Source organism: Tachypleus tridentatus, chromosome 13 (genome assembly GCF_004210375.1).
Source record: "Tachypleus tridentatus isolate NWPU-2018 chromosome 13, ASM421037v1, whole genome shotgun sequence".
NCBI lineage: Eukaryota > Metazoa > Arthropoda > Merostomata > Xiphosura > Limulidae > Tachypleus > Tachypleus tridentatus.
This window is the reverse complement of record NC_134837.1, coordinates 109,059,221-109,085,944: the sequence shown is the minus strand read 5'-3', so window position 1 is coordinate 109,085,944 and position 26,724 is coordinate 109,059,221. Positions and strand designations below refer to the sequence as shown.

Sequence of the window (26,724 nt, the reverse complement as noted above, 5' to 3'; positions counted from 1 at the left end):
TGATGCGATCAACTTTGAGTTGCTGCTACTCAATGTAACGATTACATCAGACTTCTCTGTCAACAGTTACAGCGCTTGAACGTTGCATTGACAGAAAAGAGCCCTGCTTTGATCAGTCGTAAAGGTGTTGTGTTACATCAGGATAATGCATGGCCCTATACAGTGAGGATCACATCTGCAAAGATTGAAGAGCTAGACTGGGAAAAACTTCCACATCATCCTTATTCTTTCAGATCTTGCTCCATCTGATTTTCATCTCTTCCGAAATTTGCAGAACTATCTTGATGGAAAAGAGCTTAGAACACACGAAAATGTCAAAACTACCTTCTCTTCATTTTTTCATCCAAAACCCCAAGAATTTTATAGAAGTGGCATTCAGAAGCTTGTGAATCGTTGGCAGGAAGTAATTAATAATAATGGAACATACATTATTGACTAAATAACATTAAAAGCGTTTGAAATTCTTTCTCTTTTCTGAACCTAAAATTGGATATTACTTAAGGGATGACCTGATACACTATAACTTTATGCACGTGCCATAGCCATTGGAGAAAAAAAATACACGATAAGATTTGATGAATGGACAGTTTAGTGGACTGCTTTTTTTGTTGTTAAGATTATTCGAGATATTTCACTATCCAGGAAGGAGCAGTGTTATAAGCTATATTTTCAACATTTTAATTTAGTTGTTTGCTCTAGTGCAGTGTTAAAGATGATAATTTAATGATCAAGATATTTTGTCTAATATGGAAACGTCGGTTTTTTTTTTTTTAAGTATGACTTACTCGTGATTAGTAGTGATTAATGAATTTACAGTTAAAGATTTTTTGTGAAACATTTCATAAGTGACTCAGTTCAGTATTCATATTTAGAAGTTATTGGATCTATTAAGTCAATAGTCTGATGGGTAAATAAATTCTATAAGTAAGTTTATCTGTGAATCAGGCATACTTACAACTTAACAAGGAAATTTGTACATGGAGCTTTTAAGCATGATGTTGACGCTATTTCTAAATCGTTCATACAAGTAGACTTAGAATACCTAAAAGTTCGTGATAACGTAATAATCAAGAAATGTTGTGGAATTTAGAGAAACAAGAGTATATTATAAATACGAGTAATCACTGTGTGAAGACTCTTTGAGAATTATGAGAAGTGCTCATTCAAATCAGTCTTAGTAGTGAGAGTTATCTCACCTATTGCATCAATTAACTGTGAAGTTCCATAAGAAAGTTTATTTGTAAGTTATACGAGATTAGTTGGCTATTTTTAGAAAAAAAGCAATATTTGGCTATCTGTTGTCTCCACTGTGAGTAAAAGAACCTCGGATAATGCGTAGTAAGTAAACTTATTGCTTTCTCATTAGGGGAGACTGGACGAGATATTTTCTGTTGAAATATTTTGTTTCAACTTAAGCTAATAACATGTGTCAAAATGAACGTAGTGTGTAGTAAACATTACAGAAAAAATAAACTAATTAGTTATCGTTATGTGAACTGGATTTGGCACTACTTTTATCAAATGATCCAAACTAATCCGTTAAACGATGGAATACGGTACAATAATATGTATTCTTTTGAGTTATCTATTCTCCGCTTCTGATCCCAGTTAGAATTTTAATATTTCAAATAATGTGAAACTACCAAAACAACACTTTAGAAAATGACATTTTTCTTAAAATAAAAAAAAAATTAATTCCATCTTTTAGCTACCATCATTTTTCTTTGCTTGTTTGTTGTTAAGCGCAAAGCTACATAATATTATGTCAAATCAAGGGTATCGGAACCCGATTTTCAGTGTTATAAACCTTTAGACTTACTGCCGAGCTTGTGGAGGCCAGCCACTTTCTTATACACAAAATTATGAAATTTATAACTTTCAAGTTGATGTTTGTGTAATATAAATTAACATAAAGTATAAACACACACATATCTTGAGAACTATACGTAAGAACAAGGTCAACCCTCATTCGCTCATCCTTTAATTTTCATTTTCCAATTTTATTTTAGTGTTATATAGAAGATATAGGTTAGTGCATGGAGCAATATTGCCCTCTATTATTTTATTTTCTTGCCCTCGTTCGAGGTAGGTACTTTTACATTGACTTAGTGTGAGTAGGGTCGGAAGTATGGAAAGAAGTTCTGCCAGTGGAAATTTGGGAGAGTCTATTTTAAAGTTACAAGATGATCAACAAAATACACAGAATATAAGTCTGTCCGAATTAACAAATATTTTGATAGGTCCAAATAAAAAACCAAGAGAAAATCTTATCATTCCAACTGGTATTGGACCACATCGTTTCAAAACGAAGGAAGAAGTCATGGTTGAAGCTGCCTTTGAGAGTTGCATGTTTAAAACTGTAATGAGTTGTGTTCTAGGTAAGCAGTGATACCATGTTAGCTAAGTTGTACTAGTTGAGTTCAGACAGAAAAATGTTGCATGTGTTTTAATTTAATCCATGATGAATGTTTCGCCGTTTGGGACAATCCATGTAGGTGCTTTTCATGGCTTAGTGGTTAGGTCGGTCGCGAGTGTAGATCAGTAATGAAGCGTAATAACCATTTCAGCTATGTGGTCGTCATAATGGTCAGTTAATCCAAGAGTATCCCAAGAGTTAGAGATCAGTGATGTTGACTAGCTGCCTTCCCTCGAGTCAGTCACTTTTAAATTAGGGATGGCTAATGCAGGTAGATTTTAAAATAGCTTTGCATAAAATTTAATAAATGAACAAAATAATACTAAAACTAACACAGGCATTTAGCCCGTCTGCACCACACAAACTCATTTTATACATCTATCGTTTTCTAAACTACATTACATTTTTTTTTCTATATCTGAACCTGATCTCCAAAATAATAGCACTGTTCCAAACTCCTCTTAAATTATTTCATTATTACATGTTCTACCACACACCTGAAAGCAAGTGATTCTATTGGCATACTATTTTTGATTAAAAAAGTAATGCTGCCTTAACTGGAATTGTGTCTGTTTCCCTTGTCTTAAACTTGTATTCTCTATTGTTATGACCAGCAGAGTTTTTAAAGACATCTTATATATTTATTTATGGGTTCCAGAGAATGTTGAAATTCTAAAAACTGTAATCAAGCTTCCCAAACCCTTTACTTTGTCATGTACTGAAAGAAGTTCATTAGTATTATCATTAGTCTAATGATGTTAATGACCACAATAAATGCAACAGATAGTGTTTTAGACAAAGATTTCTCTTTCCTGCAAATGCAAATCAATAAGTATTGAATAAATAACAGTACACATTTGGGCTTGCAAACATAATGCCCAAAACTCAGAAGGTGATTGTCATAAATAATATAATCCCTGGTTATATAACCATTTTAAAGATAAACAAACTATTCAAGAATAAACTTAATTGCTATTATTTATAGTGTTAAAAGTATGAAGAAAAAATGGGTGAGGTGAGGGTTGAAGTTTAAATTTTACAATGTTTAGTATACCCACTCTGCAACTCTAGCAGGAGTGCCGTAACATTTAGATTACCAGATATGTTCCACCTTTGGTGATCATATGTGAAGATGTCAAGTATAATCTTCATGCTTTAAGTTTCATTAATGTTCACAACTTGAGCAATAAGAATCAATGGCTTAGTGTTCCCATTGTGCAAAATTATGGCTTTCAGGCCAACTATAGATTACTCGATTAAAGTCTCCATTTTTGAGGATGATATTCATTGCCTAATTTTCCATTAGTATATCAACATTTGTACAGAAATACAAAATATCTTGCATTTTGCAGTGAGAAGTAAGACTTTGATGGTGGTTTCAATAAATAGAAGCTCTTCAATCTGAATCTAATAAATTCCAATGCTGTAAATGAGATGCAACAAATTCCTTTAGATTATATAGATCAGGTGTCAAGAGACCATGCTTATATTGAGGTGCCACAGGAACAGGATTACTAGATGAGAATGAAGATGGTTCATTGTCAGCATTACAGTTGTGTTTTCCAATTGGTTGGTGGATGCTGTGCTAGACGATAATCCAACGAGGTATTGATATCACTGCAGATTCAATATCTGGATATTGTGTTGTTTAGTTTGCCTAAATATCTAAAAACATAAGTCAATAAAAAATAATGGTCAGTTAGAATATCTTTTAACTCATATCATATCCTAGGAACTGCAAATGATGTGTGGTTTTACAACACATTACTAATTCTGCACCATTTTGTTTTCTTCTTTCCTTCATTTTAACCAATCTTTGAAATGTTTAAACTCAGACAGGACTACAGTTCAAGTGTTTGTTGAAATCCTGTGATTTTTGACATGAACTCATTGCTGTGAAAGTAAATAAATATACTATGGTGCCTCAACTGTATGCACTTGCCCAGGGAAAGCAAAACATCAGAGATTACAGAAATAGTGAATAATCAAGGAACAGGTGCAACTCATTAGTTAACTTATTGTTTAATCTAAGTAACATTTTTCAATATATTTAAGTTCTTTGTTTTAGAAGAGAGTCACATTTAATTACATTATCATGAAAACTTATGAAAGTTGTTAATCAAAAAAGTCAAGTGTCATTCAGTAATGCTCAGTTTCTAAAAATTTTGTGAGATACACCAGTTAAATTACACTTCTTCACCTATAATTCATTCTCTTTTGATTGTTCTCATTTTAGTTAAATTCAATCACTTACATAGACTTGAATAGCTCCTTAAATTTGACAGTTTTCTGCTACAGACACAGAAGTGCATTCACGTCCTATAAATGCTTATGAAAATTTAGTCAAAAATTAGTAAAAGCCTATACTTCAAAAGTATTGCAAAAAGTATTTGTTAAAACAGACTGAAAATACCAGTTATCTGTAGGGAAGAGGGCTGTGTGTAACTGGATGACATCCCAACACAACCTAAACATGCATTTGTCATTAAAGGATGCCTGCTGTGCTGCATAGAACAGCAGACAACAGGTGAATTTGAGTAAAATTTTAATGGATACATTATATGTTTCTGTACACTACAATTTTAATTATTAATTAAATAAAGTTCACAGAGCTACAGATATTTTGTATTCTTGTCTTAACAGCTCAAAATAAGACACAAGGCTAGGTTGTCTCTTGCTAGTGCAGCAGTAAGTCTATGGGTTTACAATGCTAAAATTAGGGGTTTGATTCCCCTCAGTGGGCTTAGCAGATAGCCCAATGTGGCTTTGCTATAAGAAAATGCACACACACACACAAGGCTAGGTGTTGAACTGGCCAACTGACAGTTTGAATGCACTCCTGATTCTGCACATGGAAACCACACCTGAAATTTTGCTACCAGAATTAATTTCTTAGTGAAACTTTCTCAAAAACGTAATTTGTTGCCTAGAATTGAAATAAAACAATTACTTTGAGAAACTTGGAGAAAAGAAAAAAAAAGTGGATAATGGAGGCACAGACAGCCATTATTTCTTGGTACAAACAGTAGTGAAATTAATTTAGGCACACTTGGCTCCTAGAAATGATGCAGACTTGCTTCTATATAAGATAGGTTTTGGTTTTTAAACAGAGTAGTCAGCCTATAAAATAATTTGTTATCAACAGAAATGGGAACCAGATCAACATTTTAAGAGGGAAATAAAAATGAAAAGTGGGTTTAATTTTTATTTACTTTTTCTCAAGGGTCAGTTTGAAAGGAAAGCCTTGAAGGATTTTATATTACATGCATTTACAGCTTTGTGCTGAGAGTTATATAAAGTTCTATATTGATTTCTCTTCATTAGATAATTTGCTGCAATTTTTAGTTACAAAGGTTTTTATGTACTAAACATTTTCTATATGCCTTTGGATGGTTAAACCATTTCAGTAGGTTTCCTGACATTGTACACAAGTTCCTTAGGGTGTGTCTTCAGTGTGACAAACCTCTTTCATATGAAAGAAAAAATAATTATGCATATGCAATATAAGACCATAGTTTTAATAGACTTAATATCTTGGGACCTTTGTATTGAAAAATGTGTTTGATTAAAACAGTAATTTACAGAGGTGTTTATTTTAACTGAAATAGCTTATTTTGTTTTACTTTTATAATTGCAGTCATCATATTTAATGTGTAAAACTGTATATGGAAAACTAATCTAACCACACTGTAAAAAAAAAAATACAAAGAAGAAACAACTTTCATTTATTTTGCACAGATTTGATCTGCTTTTAGTATAAATTTTCATTTGCTAATTTAATCTAGCACTTTAATTGCTTATTCTTGTGGATTACTGTTTTAAAATGTAGATTTAGGTTTCTGTATATACATCTGTGTGGTTCATATGGTTCAATTTAGTTCATGACTACATTTACATATATCATCTCAAAATGACTTTTTAATTCTTGTAGGTTTTGGGCTTGGTGGAGCTATTGGTTTGTTCTCTGCTAGTGTAGACCCCAATATTGCTGGTGTCAATGCTCAACAACAAACAGCTCGACAGGTTTTACGAGATATGAAAGTTAAGACATTATCACATGCCAAAAATTTTGCTATCATTGGTGCTATGTTTGCAGCAACTGAGTGCATGATTGAAAGTGTGAGTATATCATTTATAGGTTGAAAAACACTGTATTATAATGGACAAAGTAAAGAAGATATTGGAATCAGTGTTGTATATAATATATCAAAATAATACTGTTTAATGATTAATAAATCTTTCTTTTCTAGCCCTATACAGATTTCCAGTAAGAAAAATAAAGCAGCGTCTCATTTAACAATATAAAAAGTTTTATGAAAAATTAATATTTGTTATATTTCAATGGAAAGGCTATCAAAAAATATAAAGCTCATTCTTTGCTGGCAAAAAGCATTGTGTATCATTTTAAATAAGAAATAGAAATGTTTGTACAGATTATTTGAGTGTTCTGTTTGCTAAAGGTTTTAAGCTTTCTTTCAATGATTGCTATAAATGTTGAATCTATATATTATATATAACCAGATAGTATGAAATTTGTTAATTTCAAATTTTTAGAAATTAGAAGAATTTAATATTACCAAAATGTTGTTTGATTTTATTTATTTAGAGAAAAATAACTTACATTAAAAAACTTTCACCAGCTTTATTGCATATCTGTGTTTGTCTTCATTTCTTTGGAAATTCTTAACTCTTTATCTTTATCAGCTCATTTATATGCCTTTAACTTGTGTCTAACTTGCTCTGAAATAAAACTACTTTCTTGTATGCTTTTCTCACTCGGTAATTTTATGTAAATGTACCTTTTTAGCACAGAGCTAAAAATGACTGGAAGAATGGTACATTAGCTGGAGCTGTTACAGGTGGAATTATTGGACTTAGAGGTGTGTGTTTTCTGTTTTTTTATTCAGTTACCTTTGATATCAATGATTTGGTAAATAAAGAATACAAGTAGAAACTGTAAAGGTCAAATGTAATGCTGTGTTGTAACCTACATAGTGCATAATTCTTTTCATGATTCATGGTATGCACACATTTTACTGACATGACAGTACCAATTGCAAAGTTAATTGTCCCTTACATGATGTCATTTTAGTGTATTGATTGATTAATAGGCAACATAGTATTGTATAGTGGTGTGAATGATTAAAATGTAACCCCTACAGGCAGCCTTTGGCTCCCTATAGAGGAAATAAAGCTTAAGTGAATGGTGTGACAAATCATAAGTAGCATAAGCAGTTGGTTTAAGCAGTATTAATGGAAAACTTTAATAGTGTAAAGAAAAAAAAATATCCTATCATATTTTGTTACAGAAACTGTTCACAAGAGAAACCTGATGTATCCTTACAATGAAACTGATGGTGTTAACACAGTGTTTCAACCAGTGTTTAATATATTTGTTTTTAATGTTTTGGCTAATAATTTAACTGGGTGGAAGGATAACTTTGAGAGAACATGTTATTCTTTCTCTTTGAGTTTTTAAGGATTTTTAACTTTAGCTTTAACTCAAAATTTTATGTTGTTATTCATCAAACTATAATTACAAGGCTCCAAGTCCTAGTAAAATATATCTGTTTTGTTTTCCCACTGGCAGCATAGGAAAAGATAAATGTTTTCAAATAAAGGCCTTGTTATATCAGGAATTGCTCAATATTTTTACTTCATTTTAATATATTGCAAAATCATAATTAATTAACCATGAAGTAATAAGAATTATTAATGATACATTTGTGCTTTGTGTGTGGAAAATAGTTTAAAGTTTGCAAGCAAACTTATTTTTAGGTAATATTTGTGGTTTTAAATATCATTTATAGCAAATAAGATGTGTGTATTACTTATATATAATATGTACTTTATGCCTTTAATTTTTAGTAGTTTGAGTATGTTGTCTTTCTTTATTAAGAATATAAGGAAAAGGATCTGTCTTCTTATGTGTGTCTAAATAATAAAGCTCAAATATTTTTCTTTAGCTGGAATTAAAGCTGGTGTTGTTGGAGCAGCTGGTTTTGCAGCCTTTTCCACAATCATTGATTATTACCTTAGGTGATATTAGAGGTATGAGTTTCTCAGTGTAAAAACATTTCAAAACATATTTGGAGAAAGAAACAAGAGGAGTAACTTATGTAGCATGTTTTGATATGAAAGTTAGTTATTATAGAAAACAATAGTACAGTGGTAGTGGTACAAGCCTCATACAAGGAAAAAGAATTAAACAGGTATAAATAAATATATTTTAAGATGTGTGTATTCTTGCATTTAGAATAGGGAAAGGGAATATATAACTTAAAATTCAGTTGAGTTGACTTTCCTGATTTTGATTTTATTGAATTTAAACGTATTGTAAATGCTTTTAGAGACACTAAAATAAGTTTGTTTTCTGCAGGTTGTAGATCCTGTTCATCAATCTGTACAGACTTCAGAGTGTTCTTATTACTTTATAATACATAGTTGTACGAGACCTATGTTTATTGTATTAAAGTGCATACTAACTTAGTGTAGTTAGTTCTACAGTTGGTGGTATTTCTTGTTTACTGAATAATGCAGCAGTACGTTAATAAAAATTAAGATAAATATACACACATACCAATGGCCTTAGAAATTGGAGAATATCTATAGGATCACACCAGTAGATTTGGTAACACTATAGCTACAAAGGCATGGGGGGCTGATATATATATATATATATATAAATAACACAACAGAGAATTAGTAGTTCACAAACAAACAAAAACAGGAATATCGACTAAAATAAGACAAAAGCTACAGAGGCCTGACAATATAAAAGTATAGCAATGATAAAAAATATACAATCATAACTACAGAGGATTAACAAAGATACAAAAATATGGTAATAAGTAGAGATTTTAGGCAATAGTCATAGAGAGACAACAATAAATAAAGCATTATTAAAACTGGAACAAAAATACAGTAACATTGTGGGGACATTGTTTGTTACAAAAACAATAACCACTTGGAAAGGCAAATTGCAAGCATCAAACCTTTAAAAATTATCACATTAAAAGTAAACATGAAAACAATGATAAATATTAATATAAAACCAGATAAGCTCACTATTTCAAAGGAAAGATATTTTTAACTACAATTTATATTTATCTTTAAAATATTATATAAAACTTTTACCTACTATTTTTTCTTAAGTATATGTATCTCCACCTTTAAAGTATTTATTTTTAAAGATATGTTAATTAGTAATTTTGCTTAAAAACTTCCATATTTAATTCATTCCTAGTGATTCCTCGCTAACTGAAGGTTTGCATTGCTAAATACTGGGTGTTGGGCACAGCACCAATAGCCCATTCTGTAGATATGTTTATCAGCAAACAAATAAAGCATATTTAAATTTTTTTACATCATTCTACACATGGTATGGAATAACAGTGATTATAATTTTCAAGTTATCTACACCATTATACTGGTGTATAATATATCTGGTGTGTATATTTGATGTTAAAAAAATTGATGATAATATATACACTGCTGGCCAATATCTTAAGGCTAATGAATATAAAGGAAAAAATATGTATTTTGCATTGTTAGACTCAACCACTTATTTGAGTAGAGCTTCGAAAGATGAAAATAAGAAAAGAGAAAATAAAAATAAAAAACTTTTTTAGCATTTAATAGGAAATTTGTGAACAATATGAAATTAGCCTAAATACTAGCTGGTCAAAAGTTTAAGACCATATCAAAAAGAAGTCCTAAACAGGGTAGGAAATGCTGAACAAGAGGTTTCAGTAATGAGTTGCACGACCATCATTGCAAATAACCTCAAACAATCACTTCGGCATGGTCGATATAAGCGTTTGCGGAAGTCTGACTGGAATGTTATTCCAAGTGGTGAAGATGGCTTCACAAAGATCATGCACTGTGTGGAATTGATGTCCATTTCTTTAAACTTCCCTCGCCATCCACCCCCAAACATTTTCAATGGGGTTTCAGTTTGAGCAAACACATTGGATAGTCCAAAAGAATCATGTTATTCACCATGAAAAAGACTTTTGTCCTGCGGACATTGTGGATTGCAGTGTTATCCTGCTGAAAGATCCAGTCACTTCCACACAAGCGAGGGCCTTCAGTCAATAAGGATGCTCTCTCCAACATGCCAGTAAAGCCAACTGCTGTTTAATGCCCCTGTATAACCTGAAGCTCCATTGTTTCATGGAAGGAGAAAGCACCCCAGATCATGATGGAAGCTTCTCCACTGTGTCATGTAGAAAATATCTCTGGTGGGATATCCTTATCGTGCCAGTAACATTGGAAGCCATCTGGACCATCCAGGTTAATTTTTTTCTCATCAGAGAACAAAACATTCTTCCACTTTTCTACATCCCATGTTTGGTGCTTCTCAGCAAAGTTTAACCGAGCTGTTTTGTGGTGTGGAAGGAAGTGTGGCCTCTGAAGAAGTTAAAGCCTTTCTCTCGTAGATGCTGTCTTATTGTTCTTAAGCTGCATTCTGCATTCATAAGGGCCTTAATCTGGTTCAACGATCAGATGTTGTCTTGCTGGACAATCCTTCGAATCCTCCTGCTCAACGCCGTCGAAATTTTCTTGGGCCGACCACTTGAAATTCTCGTTTGCATCCCTCAGGGTCTTTTAAGAAATTTGCAACAGCAATTTTACTATGCTGAATCTCACCAGCAATAGCACATTGAGAGAGACCTTGCTTTTGCAGCTTGACAATTTTGCCACGATCACACTCTGTCAACTTTTTAGCCTTTGCCATGTTTTACCCAATGCAGCACAGGAGATATCAGTGGGAGACGACAACACTAATGCTTGAACACACAACTAAATTTCCTTATGTGTTTACCAATTGACGCTTCATTTCAGTATGGCCTTAAACATTTGACCAGCTAGTATTTAGGCTAATTTCAAAATGTTCACATTTTTCCTATTGAATGCTAAAAAGGTTTTTTATATTTATTTTCCCTTTACTTATTTTAATCTTATGAAGCTCTACTAATATAAGTGGTTGAGGCTAACAGTGCAAAATGCATATTTTTTCTATATGTTTATTGGCCTTGAGATTTTGGCCAGCAGTGTATATCACTACATGTGGTTCACAGTGATTGAAAAACATTTCCAGTTTTTTGCACCATCTTATACATGTGAGTAAATATATTGCTGATTATTTCAAAGTCTTATCACACAATGAAAATGTCAAAAGTCACAAACATGAGATCACGTATGATCTAATCAAAGGTATAGAGTGACTCCACAAGCTGTTGGTGTAACTGGTATATCCACAAATGAGAAAAATAAGCTTTTTTTTAAAGGTGCTCTGAAATGAAACTCAGAATTCTCCCTTTGGTTTAAAATATACTAAAATTGAAGTAATATTGCTACTTCATAATGATTGAAAGTAGTTCAAGAAAGTGCTAAAGGCCAAAACAAGAAAGACAAAACTCTTACATAAGCAAACCATTTCTAAATCTCCCTATATATATATATACATGTATAAATATATATATGTGTGTGTGTGTAAAAATGATTTTACACCCATTTCAGTATTACACCACAAGTTGAAATGGAACAGTCACAAACTTCTAAATTTTAAATAGTTCTCAATTATAAAACTTCCTTTATTTTTGACACAAGAATAGATGGATTTTAAAAATAATTTTTCCCTTCTTTTCAACTTCCACTGGCTGCTTCCTTCAGTGTGGATTCGTGTATGTTGTGAGGGGACCTCCCAGGGAAGGTTCTGTTCTTTCAGTTTACCTCCTCTGGGATCTAAACATCCACCCACGTGTTTGCTGTATGTGGAGACCAGCGAAAGGGAGGAGAGGATCATGGTGGTTGAGGGGTCCAACCCTAGCTCACCACTTTTGCCTTGAATTCCTGTAGACAGGCAGCCTTGGGGTGGCCCCCTTGGGTCAGCTGGCTGGTTTACTTGGGCTAGGGTCAACCAAGTACCAGTGTTGGATGTTCTCAACAGGTGTTGTGGACATTGTATCTGATGCTGGTGTTTGTGTATAATGCTCACAAAACTCTGACATTTCTGCAGTGTCCTTGTTTGGCATTGTAGTGTATCCCCTCATAGGACTCCATGGTGAGTGGGATCAGTGGGCACCGAAATATTCTTTTTTTTTTTATTATGGATTCTCCAAATAAAAACTTAAATAAAATTGTGAAAAAACACTCCATAGGTAAATGATCATGTCTTGAGGATTCTGAGCAGCAATCTTCAACATCTGTACCTTATACTACATTCTCTTTCAGATGAACCTTTAGGTCAGATATCTCCCTTTTTCATTCAAAATGGGCTAGAAGGAGTTGCTGGCTCTCCAAAGTCAGTTAAAAGCTTTACTGTGGTAACATATTGGTGGAAACATCCATATCTCAACACAGTGCAACTCCTCTTATACTCAAAGGCTGTTGGGGATATAACTATTGAGGTTACACCTTACACTACTTTGAATTTATCACAAGGAGTTATTGTTGAGAGAGATTTGAAAAACATCTCCTAATCAGAGATTATCACTGGTTTCTCCACCCAAGGCGTTTATGCAGTGAGATGTATCTCCACTTGTAAAGATGGAACTATGATGCCAACCAATGTCCTCATTCTGACATTTACATCACCATGTTCACCTGCCACTATCAAGACAAGATATCTTAATTGCAAGGTACAGCCACACATTCCAAGCTCTCTCAGAAGTTTCCAGTGTCAGTGATTTGATCATTCAAAAACATCATGTGTTGGTTCCCTGATATGTGCTTGTTGCAGTGGCAAGGACCACTGTGCCTATTACTGTGAAACACTCTCATTGCATCAATTGCAATGGCTCTCACTCATCCTATTTTCATTCTTGCCCTAAATGGTTGGAAGAAAAAGAGATGCAACGTTTGAAACAGACTCAAAACATTACTTACCCTGAGGCTCGAAAGTTGCTGTTCACAACTTTATTTTGAACATATGCTGCTGCACTTTGTTCCACTACTACAGTGGGAGTGCAGGTGGATGTCTCCAAAAGAATCTTTCTGAAACCAAATGAAAAATCTTTTGACCTCTGTGGTTAAAGTTAATGAATCAACTTCAACACCCATCTCTGTGCCTAACATACATTCCAGCAAACCCCAAGATCTACTTCCTTTGGTTTTGGATACTGGCATTTCCTTGAGCACATCTTCTTTTGCCACCCCAAGATGCAAAACAATCATTTGTTCACATCCTCAGTTGCTGGAATCATCTTCCAACAACAAAGACCTGCCCAATCGACCCAGGACAGGATCCATGGAGGTCGACAGACTTTCCTGGAATAAAGACAATAAATAAAAAAGGCAGGGTCATAAACAGAATGGCATTCTACCCAATTTGCCTACACATAAATAAAAATAACCATCTTGATGCAATGGAACTATCAAAGTTTACTTTCTGATCTGGATGACATCAAAGCACTATTTGCTTCCAACCATCCTGCATGTCTTTCCTTACAGGAAACATTTCTGAAACCTGCCAATACAGTCACCTTGCAGGGGTTTTCTTTGTACAGAAATAACAGGTTGTGTGATGGAGGGGTGGCACTGCTGATTGATCAGCATGTGCCCACCCCGTCTTTGCCACTCGACTCGACACATCCTTGGAAGCCGTAGCCATCTGTGTTTCCTTGAGTCATACCATCACTATTTGTTCTCTCTACCTGTCGCCTGGAGAGACCTATGATCAATCAGACCTTGATACTCTTATTGAACTGTTGCCATCTACCTTTTTAATCCTGGGGGACTTTAAAGGACATCATCCCTCTCTGGGAAAGTGCTGATATTGATGGGGGGAGTCACTCCATAGAGTGTATGCTCTCTGATCACAACCTTTCAACAGTGGTTTTTATACTTATTTTCATGCACCTAGTCAATCCTTTACTACTATTGATCTCTCAATTTGTTCCTCTTCACTATTCTCCCACTTTTCATGGAGAGTTGACAATAATCCACGAGGCAGTGATCATTTTCCTATAATTTTGAGAGAGACTGGCCATGGTCTCTGCCACCCGACCCATGTGCCCTGGTGGAAGCTGGATCAAGCAAACTGGCCCTTTTTCACTGTTCTCACAGAACTTGATCCTGCCATTGTCTGTAAGCCACCAATAGACGACTTTGTGGCAGCAGTAACTGTCTGTATTATACAGGCAGCTGCTCAATGTATTCCTAAAACATCTACACGTTTCCCACGGTATCCTCATTTTGATGGAATACTGCCTGTCATATGGCAAGGAAAGCTCAAAAACAGACTTGGGATATATTTCGTTGGTGTACCACACTTGTAAACTGCATTGTATTTCAGCGGGCACATGCTCGGCAAGTCAGATGTCAAAGCCAGAAGATATCTTGGATTAAATAGACCTCTCACGTCTTTTCTGTCACCAGTTCCTGGCATGACATGGCCAGGTGGTTAAGGTGTTTGACTTGTAATCTGAGGGTCACAGGTTCATATCTCTGTCGCATCAAACAGGCTCACCCTTTCATCCGTGGGGGCATTGTTATGGCCAATCCCACTATTCATTGGTAAAAGAGTAGCCCAAAAGTTGGCAATGGGTGGTGAGGACTAACTGCCTTTCTTGTAGCCTTAAACTGCAAAATTAGGGGCAGCTCGTGGAGATAGTCCTTGTGTAGTTTTGCGCAAAATTCAAAAAACAAACGTCACCAGTCCCAAAATCATAAGGGAAAAGAATCAAAAGGTCAGTGGACAGTAACTACTGCCCCATTTCAACCTTGTTCTTTAATTGCCAGGAAGTTGCTGATGCCCAGAGCCTCGTCCATTGTGGAATCCTGCCTGCCACATGACATGGAAGGCTCAAAAATGGGTCTGGGATACTTTCAAGGTATCCCACACTCTTGCACCTCATCACTTTCCAGCAGGCCTGTGCAAATGCTCAGTGGGCATCAAAGCCAGAAGAACTCTTGGATTAAGTTCAACACCAGCATTTCTTCTCTCATCAGGTCCAAAGTCTTATGGAAAAAGATTCAAAAGGTCAGTGGGCAATATAATTCTGTCCCCGTCTCGATCTTACTCTTATGTTTAGAAAGCAGCTGATGCCTGGAGAATTGTCGATGCTCTAGGTGAACGCTTTTGCCAGGTATCTGGCATTTCTGCTTCTTCTTCCACCTTTTTAGCCATCAAGACTTGGGCAGAGTGATCACCTGTTTCCTTTCAAGCTGATTGTCTCTATGACTATAATAACCCCTTTACACTGGTGGAACTGAAAATGGCCCTTCATTGGTCTGGCAGTACAATGGTTAGACCTGATGATGTACATAATGAAATGCTGCACCATCTATCTCCTGCTTCTCTTGCTGCTGTTCTGATTGTTTTCAACTGGATCTGGCAGAAGAATGTTTTTCCTGATATCAAGCACCAGGCTATTGTCCTACTTTTCTCTAAGCCTGGAAAGGATTCCAAGATTCCTTGAAACTACCATCCAGTTGCTTTGACGATCTGTCTCTGTAAGACTTTAGAGAGGAAAGTTAATGCTCATTTTGTTTGTTTCCTCAAATCAATCAACCTCCTTGTGCTCATCCAGTGTGGGTTCTGACAACAGCGCTCCACTATGGACCACCTGATTCAACTTGAAATGTCAGTCAGAGAAGCCTTTCTCAAATGACAACATCTTGTATCAATATTCTTTGGCATTGAAAAGGCTTATGATACAACATGGAGCTATGGCATTTTCCATAAACCTCAACACAGCAAACAGCTTTAACTTCTTTCTCTCTAAAACCATTTGCATGCACTTTTGTTACCAAAAGCTGACCTTCATACACACATCAAGCAGATATGGGTCAAATGTATGAGAGCACTGAACATCCTCTGTGTTCTGTCTTCCACCACTTGGGAAGCAGATTGATGTTCTATGCTAAAGATATATCATGCTCTTTTTCAATCAAAACTAGACTATGGATCACTGGTCTGTTTCTCTGCCTTAAAGATGCTGGACCCCATTCACCATCAAGGACTTCTGCTCTGCACTGGGGCTTTCTGCACTTTCCCAGTTCAGAGCTTATACACAGGTCTCATAAACCTTTTTTGCACCTCTGCCATTTGCAACTGTCTTTACTATATGCTTTGAAACTTTTTTCCTAACCAAAGTATCCCACATGGGGTTGTGTTTTCCTTCCTCAGTGGGCCATATTTTTTCAGAACAGATGATCTGCCATTGTTCCTTTTGGTCTTCGTATCCAGGCAGTTGGATGAATTGGGTCTGTCCTTGGATAACATTGCTGTATCTACTGGTCAGCTCATCCCATCATGGCTTCTTACAGTCCCCAAATGTGACCTATATTTAAGTCATCTGAGAAAAGCAGACACTCCTGACTTTGTCATGGCCTGCAGTTAGGGTATTTAACTTGCAACAAGTGGGATCAGGAACCTTATTAAACATATTAACTTTTGTTAGAATGTAACAGTCATTCCCACTTTTCATTGGGAAAGAGCAACACAAAAGTTTGGTTATGTTGTCTGTCTGCTTCCACTATGTTTTACTGTTTCAAATTTAGGGACTAATCTTCTGACATTTCTTTACTATTTATATTGATGAGGATAAAAGTGTTGATTTTGGTTACCTGGATTTTCAGAAAGCATTTGACAAGGTACCACATAAAAGTTGTTAAACGTATATATATATATATATCTGTGTGTGTGTGTTAGGTAAGATCACATGTTGGATTGAAAAATGACTTGAGAGAAGAAAGTAAATGGTTGTTATGAATGGAGTTCAGTGAGAGTGAATGAACGTCACAAAGAGATACCTCGTGGCTCAGTGTTAAGGTCTTTGCTCTTTTTTTATTTAAAGTAATAACAGATAAAAGTAATGGTCAATACATTATTTAAATTTGCTGATAGGATAAAGTTACAGGATAGGTATTGCATATTGTGATGATACTGTTACTTTGAGTTAGATTAATAACTAGCAGATGGCTTTTTATTATAATAAATGCATGTGGATTATCGTTATTTAAATTATAAGTACAATTTTGATGGAAGTAACCTTAGCATAGCTATAAATGAAAAGGATCTTTGTGTTTTCATTCATTAGTCTCTTAAATCATCTATACTATTGCTAGTGGTAGAAAAAATGGGGAGTTGAGTTGGATTTACAAAAGTATTGAATGTAAGGCTAAAGAAGTTATAATTTTACTGTACAATTAGGCCTCATTTAGGGTATCTGCTTAGCTTTGGGCTCGTTCTTTTAAGAGGGACATTGAATTCTTGGAAAGAGTTCAAAAAAGGTTACAAGAGTATCACCTGGTATGAAAATATTATGATTAAAGGAATTTATATTACTAATACATAATCTTTTTTTATACATATGTATTTAATGATGAAAACAATAGAATAATGGCTCACAAGTATACATTTTAGTAGGGTGAAAGTCATCCTAAGCTAAGAAAGAAGCCTGGTATGGCAAAATGGTTAGAGTACTCTATTTGTAATCTGTGGGTCGCATGTTTGAATCCCCACCCCACCAAAAATGTTTGCTCTTTTACTTGTGAGAGCATTATAACATGATGGTCAATCCCACTAATCATTTGTAAAAGTAGCAGCCCAAGGGTTGGCAGTAAGTGGTGGTGATTAGTTTCCTTCCTTCTAGTCTTACAATGCTAAACTAGGGACAAGAATAAGTCAGTTTTTACACAGTTTAATATCTGTCACTTGTTGTTTTTTTCATTGGTCACCAGCTAATAGTGATAGCAGTTTTTCCCAGTGGTGATTTGCTATTTTTGCAATGCCACAGTTGATAAACAGTGATTACCAATTTGTTTAAACACCCAAGACAAAAAAATGCATTTTATAAATAAATATACTCCTACTAGATGGGCTCTCAGTATCATACCCTTTAAAAAAAGATATCAAGCAGACTAAGCACAATATGACATTTCTGCATTTGTATAACTTAATCAATAATCTGACATAACACAATCAGTCTACCTTGCAGATTCAAATAAATAGAGTATCATATATTAATATTTCTGCTATGATTTTAAAATTGTAAGGCACTAACCAAGACACTTTAGCTACAGTCAGACATTTTTGGATTTTGAAAGTGTTGGAGATTTTACAGTGTTGCTCAGAAATTTGGGGAGAGTACAGTTTTTGCCTTTTTGTACTTAGTACATGTGTGATCCTAATGAAATCATTAGTTAGTACATATTCATACAAAATGTGAATCATTTCCCTTTTCATATATGTTTGGATATTGTCATAGCCTTCTAAACATGAAATCTTTATAGATGAGCCAATTAAGCTACACATTAAATTTTCCTACACCTACTTGCTCTCACTTGCTTGGTGTTTCATCTGGTGTGGCTCATCTATAATGAATATTTTCACTTGAGACTTCCAAAATTATTTGTAAAATAAGATCCTTCAAGGCAAGTGTGCAATATTTTATGTCCACCTCTTTTGTGTTCAGAAAAAAATAGTATACTTAAAGGAATTATTTTAGTTAAATTGAAGGTGCTAGAAGTTTTAAGATTAGATGTAAAAGGTTAATCTTACTATTAAAGTTAGAAAAGAATTATAATAAGATAAATATGTAATTTTATAAGTAACAAGTTTTCACAAAGTTAAGAAATATGTATTTTTTTTTGTTGTTGTTGTACTTTAATTAAAAACGTTACTGTACATGGTTTGTGAAATTCACCTCTCTCTATGTAATACAAGTAAATTATTGACAACAAATAAGAATATGAAACTAGAGGATAAAACTGGATTTGAACATATAGATATGAGTTCATATACATATTTGTATACAGATTTGTGACTTATTTGAAAACAGCATTTTTTACTAAATGGAAATTTTATATTCCAGAGAATTGATGAAATTTTAAAGCATTAGATTGAAAAGTTGACTAGAATAAAAATTGAGTGGATGTCTATCTAATCCATGAGATGAAATAATAATACATAATGTTAATGGATATAAAATGCACTAATTTTATATTATTATAACAGTTTGTATAGTTTAGTGGATTAAGAACTCAATCTTCCATAATTGTAGTTAATTTTTTATAAATATGAACATTATAATCATTAAATATGTGAATTAACATACAATCAAAATTTTAATGAAAAACAATCTGTTTTACTAATTAAAAAAAAACTTTAATTTGTCTAAATGTATTGTCTCTAAACTGTTCAGTCAGCAAAAATTTTTGATGGTTTTATTTTCTTTGGCTCATGGTATGAAGATCAGATGACTTATTGTCCTTTATCAAAACTTGTTGCCTTCTCACTAGGAGGTTGGTTGGGAATCTAGTGATGGCTCCATCCTTGGAGATACTATGGAAGTGGTCTTAACAGGAACTGTGGACTATTTAGGATGTTAATATATCTCTGTCAAATTATTCTTTAATGCTAATCATTTGGCTGTTTTCCTACTGAAATACTTCCAAAGACTATCATAATGGATGGACTCTTATTTAGATCACTTGTATTTCTTGATTATGATCTATTGTACTTTAGGTTGGATGTCTTCATTATCTAATATTCTATCCTTGAAGTACAGACTGTGTTAGTATAACTACTGTATAGTACACAGAGATTCACTGATCATAAATCTAATCTAATGTCATATCTGTGTGTTTCAATGAAGTCCATTATGTATATTCACTCTTCCTCTTTATCAGTTATTCACATAACATGTTGGGAAGAAAAGCTTCCCACAATAAGGGTGATTTCAAATGTTTTTCTTGCTGGAATGTTATGACCACTTGCTATTTACATCAGTCTCTGCTTTTGCATTACCTTGGAATCAGTTGCCCATTTTTCATTATTAGATTGTGTTGTAAATAGTAGTCCATAGAATCATCATGAATCATTTTGTAATGCTTCCCTCCAATGAATCCATTGACTCATTATCTGGTTTCTTTAAATAATGCACTTCTTATTTGGGATAAATGAAGTATTCTTATATTCAGGGTATCATCTTGTTGGTTTATTATCAATGGCTAATCCCTCATAATCTGTGATTTAATGTTTATACTTACCACACTTAAAATAGATTCCTTTTTTATCTCTTTCCCTGGAAGCAATTATTATTTCATTATAAATTTTGTCTTCATTTTTTGCTACTTTGTCCTAATAAAGTTGCAATTGAAACATTTTCTGCCCTGAGGCTTACTCCCTCACCTGAGCAAATAGTTATCTAATTAAAAGTTATTATTTGCTGTTATTGGCAATAAGCCCTTTTAAGTGGTTTACTTCTTTCATTCTGAGTCAGCAGCTGTTTAACTAACCATTTGATATCTTCTAGATTCCCTTAGAGAAAGTTGTTTCTACTGTGTTAGATATTATGAGTTCATAATTCCTGGATGATGTTATTCATCTGTTGCTGAACTTGACACCTAAATTTATTATCTTGATCAAGTAGTGGTGTAGCTGGAGTAGTCAAGGAAAGTCCTTCAGTCATTAAAAAAAAAAAAATAGTGGTATAAGATACAAAATGGAAGAGTTCTAACATTCCATACTGCACAATTAATATGTTTGAGTTCAGAATTTTTAAGTAGGTGTGGCTGGATTTGACCTCGCATTTGCTAGCCCAGCTTTCACATGTTTTATCCTGGGATTATGTAGTTTTATTATGTCTCTGTTCTAGTACTTCTGCATACGCTGTGGCTTTCTCAACTTCAGTATGTTCATTTTGTATCTTGCCTTCCATCAAACTAATCTTTGCTCACAATCCTTGTGTAAATTTAAATTTATTATCTGTTTTTTTTATTCCTACTTTAACTTCTTTTCTCTTTCTTTACAATTTTTTAAAATATATTCTTTTTCTACTTGGTGGTTTTCTTTTCATATTCCTTTGTTTTTGATCTGGGTGAAGTTGTATAGACGTTCTAAATCTTGGAACAAATTCACTGATAAGTTTCTTTGTTACAACTTTCTGCACCCTTATTAGTAACAGCATCAAGGTTTTTTTATTTTGTTGCTCTTTGATGGAGGACCAAATACACCAACTGAAACTTTCTCAAGTGGTGCTCCACTACTACTGTAGTTGCCAATGTTGTTTCTTTCATGAACCTTTTTGTCACAGCACAATTCCCACAACTTAACACTAATTATTTACAGGCTGTTGTCATCCAGTGCAGCAGGAACATTCTCTTATCATCTCTGATGTTTACTTAACACACATGTCTAGGTGCTGTGTCAGATTTTGTACATGGGTTGTGATTCTTTTACAGCAGGTGTTTGTGATTTGCAATAAATTTGAACAAAAGTGTGCAGCATACAATCTACCTGGCATGGTCAGGTAGTTTGTATGCTTAACTCATAATTAGTGGGGCACAAGTTTGAATCCCTGTCCCACCAAACATGCTTGCCATTTTGGCAGTGGAGGCATAATAATGTGTCTGTCAAGCCTGCTATTTAGCGGTAAAAGAGTAGTCCAAGAGTTAATGATGAGTGGTGACATTTAGCTGTCTTCCCTCTGGCCTTTCACTGCTAAATTAGAGACTGTTAGTGCAGATAACCCTCGTTCAGGTTTGTGCAAAATTCATAAACAAACAAATAAGCATGCAATCCACTTGTTTAAAAATAATATATTCAAAACAAGTCAAACGTATGTACAAAAATTATTTATGCTACAACATATCAGTTAGTGATTCATGATTACATTTTTACAGGATATCACTTGTATCTAAAATTGTAAATAATCCTCTTTTCTTGTCAAAAGTCCATACAGTGTGGTTCATTTACTTTAGAACCTAATGGGTAAAACGAATTATTCTTCTCTACTCTTATCACCTACCCCTGAGTTACCACAATTGTATTCAAAGCTTTAAATAATTATCCTTTACATAAAAACAAGCCACACAGGCTGGTTCAATTACTTTATAATACTCTTTGACTAGATATATTATTTTCCATGGTCTGGTAAACTGTGAAACTAACTTTAAGTATTGCACGTTACAGCTAAATTAACAGTCTATCTTCACTTTTATTAACTTTTTAAACTTCTTTAAAATCGCCTGTTACGAGTAAATTACCAGTAACTCAGCCTAGATTTGGCTAATTATATCCCACTGAACTTGCTTACTTAACTCTTTTTGTTGGTTATCAAAGTGTTTTCCAGAGCTCTAAGTAATTCTCTTTTTTTTTCTCGTCAGAAGTCCACATAGGCTGATTCAATTACTTTAGAATCCAACTGAGAAGACAGATTATTTTTCCCTATCTCTGTTATAATACAGCTGTGAAACACACTATATAAATCATCCGTTAAAGCTAATCACTCACACTCTGACTAACTTAACATTTTCTTTCACTCTCTAACTTTTTCTGACTGAACTTCACTTGGATTATGCTCACTTGGCCGCCTAAATATATATTTGTTGGTAGAAGAGTAGCCCAAAAGTTGGCGGTGGGTGATAATGACTAGCTGTAAATATATATATCACACAACTGAAGCCTCGAACTTTCTACAGACTACGAAACGCTATGATGTTAACAACACTCACTTAAGGGAACGAGAAAAATACTGAAGATTACAGTGACGTGATGTTAATATACAAGTGAAACCTAATACGAAAATTAGACTGCATATTCAATGCAAGACTCGGACAGAGCTACGTTACGAAACATGTCAAAACTATCGCTTTGAAATAATTTTTAACACTTGTTATTAAAATTAAATAATCATTAAATTTGAAATCAGTAAATTAAATAAATAATAACTTACACTAAACAGTCTTTTTATATCTTTCTTTTGGAAGGTTGTGAGGGTGACGGATGCTTTTGATTATAGTTACTGTGAATCACATACGATTTTTTTTCTCTATTTAAGTAGATATTGGCACTTGTATTTTGGATGAAGTTTTCATTTTTTTGCCATCTCGGGCACAATAAGTTTATAAGCTGACTGTTACAAAACTAATTTAATGAGTACTTTAGTTCCTAGATCATACAAACTTACCAGCTCTTATGGTTATTTTCATGATGAACTTATCAATGTTAAAAATATTTGATTAAAAATTCCTTCTTTCTAACGCTCATCAACATGTGAATTTTGGATGCATCAATAAGTTTTACGACCGCAAAATTCCTAACCGCAACGTTTCTAAATGTTCTCTGGCATTGGTGTTATTTTTTACCATTCCCATGGCATCAAACGAAAAAGTAAAATAAAAACATTTTGCAATTAACTCATCCTCAAGTCATCCTAAGAGTAATCTTCAAAACGAACAAATTCATACGCAATTTTTCCTGTTTAAAGACATAACTCCTTCAAAACAATCGTTGATAGTATACAAATATTTGTATCCTTACTGCAAGCAAGTGTATATTGGGTCAGCAATATACTCGAACCTCAACTACCAGAATCAACAACTTCATAATTTACAATCATCTAAGCAAAGACTTTAACAAAAAACTGAACAGTGAACATTTCAGAATAATATACTTGGTGAAAGATGAATGGACCTGCAGCAGTTGATCAAGTACTGTAATAAACTTGCTAATCGGTTAACAATCTCATCATAATCTAACCTCGACTCGCACGTGTTTTATATTATTCCCTAAACCTTCTACAGAATTGTAGTTAAATACCTTAAGAACTAACCAACACAAAGAGTCATAAGTTAGTTACTATAGTATTTATTCTAATTATTAAGCAATACATCATCCATTGAAGCTCAAATTTCCCTATATGTCGACAACCATATCTTACAGAGTGTATACATTAACCAATGCTCTACATGCAATCTCAAATCAAACTTGTTGTTCATGTTTCTTTATTGCCTATTTGGATAGGTTATGCCTTTCAGCAAGTTCACATAGAAACGGTTACATGTTAGTTTGAAAATTAAGAACAAAGGTTGCAGCATGTAGTTTAACTTTTTAAAATGACTCAGTTAAATTTTTGCAGCGGCTTTGAAGCACATAGGATCAATGTTTTCAAACTGTTATTTCAGGTGGTATAGGTGGATAAGAATGATGACCAATTCCCCATGGATTGGATGTCAGTCCATTGCAAGTTAACCTCCAGTTGAAAGCTGGAATCTAATGATACAGTTTGGTATACTTGAACAAGTGAAGTGAAGTACCTTGCTCAGACACAACAGGATAACGAGGGCTAACCTTGAGTTCACCACAATTCGACTACGAATCCAAAACGCGAAACTACTAAGTCATGCTAATCCATAAAAGGACTAGCACAAGTTTTATGCTGGAAAACGAAAATTTTATAACTATAGGCAGGACCTGCATGGACATTTGGAAAAGTACTTCATGAATATATTTGAATAAAAGACGTATTCTTTTCTAGTAATGGAGAGGTAGCGTTAATATTTATTTCAGTCATAAATACTTTAGTGACACGCTAAAACAAAGTAGCATAGCTACACCGATAATCTTGAGATGAGATATTCTATGGTGTGTGTTTATTAACTAGTTTATTAATGGTTATTTTGATGCTCACAAGCCATTTATGATTACACAGATGGTTGGTTACATTATATTATAACGAATTTAAATATATTAACTAACAAATACGGCCGATGTGAAATGAAATATGTCAGAAATAAATTTTAGATTGTTTAGAGTAGCATGGGTATTGTGACGCTGCTTAAAATTGGTTTTATTTTGGGAATGATATGTAACTGAAATGAGTTCCGATACAAAATATTCACTTACTCAGATCACAAAGCTGCGTTCATATGTAAGATTAGGAATTTCGATGACGTGAATATCTCTTGTACCTAAAGGCATTAGTAAATAAAAGATTATGAATCAACCTGATAGACAAAGACATAAACAGCCGAATTGAGCAAAGTGTGGCATCTTACTTGTAATAGGTTAGAACTTGTAAACACAAAAGTCATTGACAAAAACCGCACACGTTATTCAGGTGACAATACAAATGCATAATAATAATAATAAATCCATCTGAAAAAGTGATACTTGTACACAAAATGTCAACTCAACTAACACCTCGGGTAGTCGGAGAATGAAACGGTTATTCGTTCTATTCCATACAAAGATAAACTGGCAGCAGTTAGCCTGTCGCACCAAACATGTTCACCCTTTCAGCCGTGGGAGCGTTATAATGTGACAGTCAATTCCACTCTTCGTTAGTAAAAGAGCTGGCGGTGGGTGGTGATGACTAGCTGCTTTCCCTCTAGTCTTGCACTGCTAAATTAGGGATTGCTTGCGCAAATAGCTCTCGAGTAGCCTTGCGCGAAATTCGAAACAAACAAGCAGCAGTTAGCATTTTTCACGCTCGAACTGTTGAAACAGTTGCTGAGAAACTATCGTAGTATAGATAAACTATGAACTTGCAAGAAGTTTGCTTTTTCTTAAATTTAGAAGAAATAGGCAAGAAGAGAAGAAATGTTGACTTGACTCTTACATTATAACGCCCTCCTTCTGTAACGTCAGATGGAAACTACAATAGAGAGATATTGTCAGGATATACGGAATGTGGCGACATGAACTTTAACGACGTGGTCAGGTTTGAAAATAATTTTAATATAATATATTCAATCTCTGCAGTGATTGTATTAAACCAGTATTATCGTTTTATTTTAATATAATATATATTATTTACATTATTGGTGTAGAAGCACATCTTGGTATTACAATTTCCTAGCAATAAGAGTTCTCTAGCTGGTTTCACTAAACTTGCTTTGGAAATTTTTTCTTGTTAACTTACTGTAAAGAAAACAATATGATGTCAATTTCAAGGCATATTTGAGATTTTTAAATGAAATAATAACATTCAAATATTACAAGTTAATCGGTGTCGATAGAGAAAATATTTTGTATTTGCTTTTTATTTCTTTTTTTTTTTAAAGAGTTTTTATGGTTTCTCCACACACAAATAAAAACGAAAAGGAGTGAAATCAATGCTTGGATTATTATATTTTATTTTAATGACATTTCGGTTAACTAACTGCCTTTATTCACTGGAGCATTACCAAAGTATCGTCTGACTTAAAATATAATAACTCAGACTTAGCTTTACGGCGTTTTCGATTTTATACATGTGTGACTCTCATATGCAGTACCATGCATATTTAATGCCTCATTACGATTTAGCTCTACAGCGGTGCTATAAATCGGGTTTCGATAACTGCTGTGAGAGGATAACAAACAGCCTATTGTGTCACTTTGTGCTTGAAACAAATAAATAAACAAAAGATATATGGGGTACACCAAAACTGGTGTAGCGTTATATCCTGTACCAAAGTAAGAATAGTTTTGGAATAGTTTATATATTGAAACTGTCCTGTTGATGTATTGGAAAAAAAAATCTTTAATAGCAACCAGTAACAGATAAGATGTGCTTATTTGAAACTTT

The 26,724-nt window shown here is 33.9% G+C and overlaps 1 protein-coding gene across 2 annotated transcripts; it reads left to right on the top strand.

The window, feature by feature from the left end:
- Nucleotides 1-2,061: 2,061 nt before the first annotated feature.
- LOC143237826 (mitochondrial import inner membrane translocase subunit Tim22) lies at nucleotides 2,062-24,634 on the top strand. 2 transcript variants are annotated; one of them, XM_076477464.1, is made up of 5 exons: nucleotides 2,062-2,378; nucleotides 6,348-6,535; nucleotides 7,224-7,296; nucleotides 8,383-8,467; nucleotides 24,338-24,634. In XM_076477464.1, exons 1-4 carry the CDS (start codon nucleotides 2,129-2,131, stop codon nucleotides 8,457-8,459), a joined length of 588 nt encoding a protein of 195 aa, XP_076333579.1. In that variant the 5' UTR covers nucleotides 2,062-2,128; the 3' UTR covers nucleotides 8,460-8,467; nucleotides 24,338-24,634. The 2 variants fall into 2 exon arrangements, with proteins under 2 accessions (XP_076333579.1, XP_076333578.1); XM_076477463.1 differs by lacking the exon at nucleotides 24,338-24,634 and adding an exon at nucleotides 8,796-8,922 and having other exon boundaries at nucleotides 2,063-2,378.
- The last annotated feature ends 2,090 nt before the right edge of the window (nucleotides 24,635-26,724 follow it).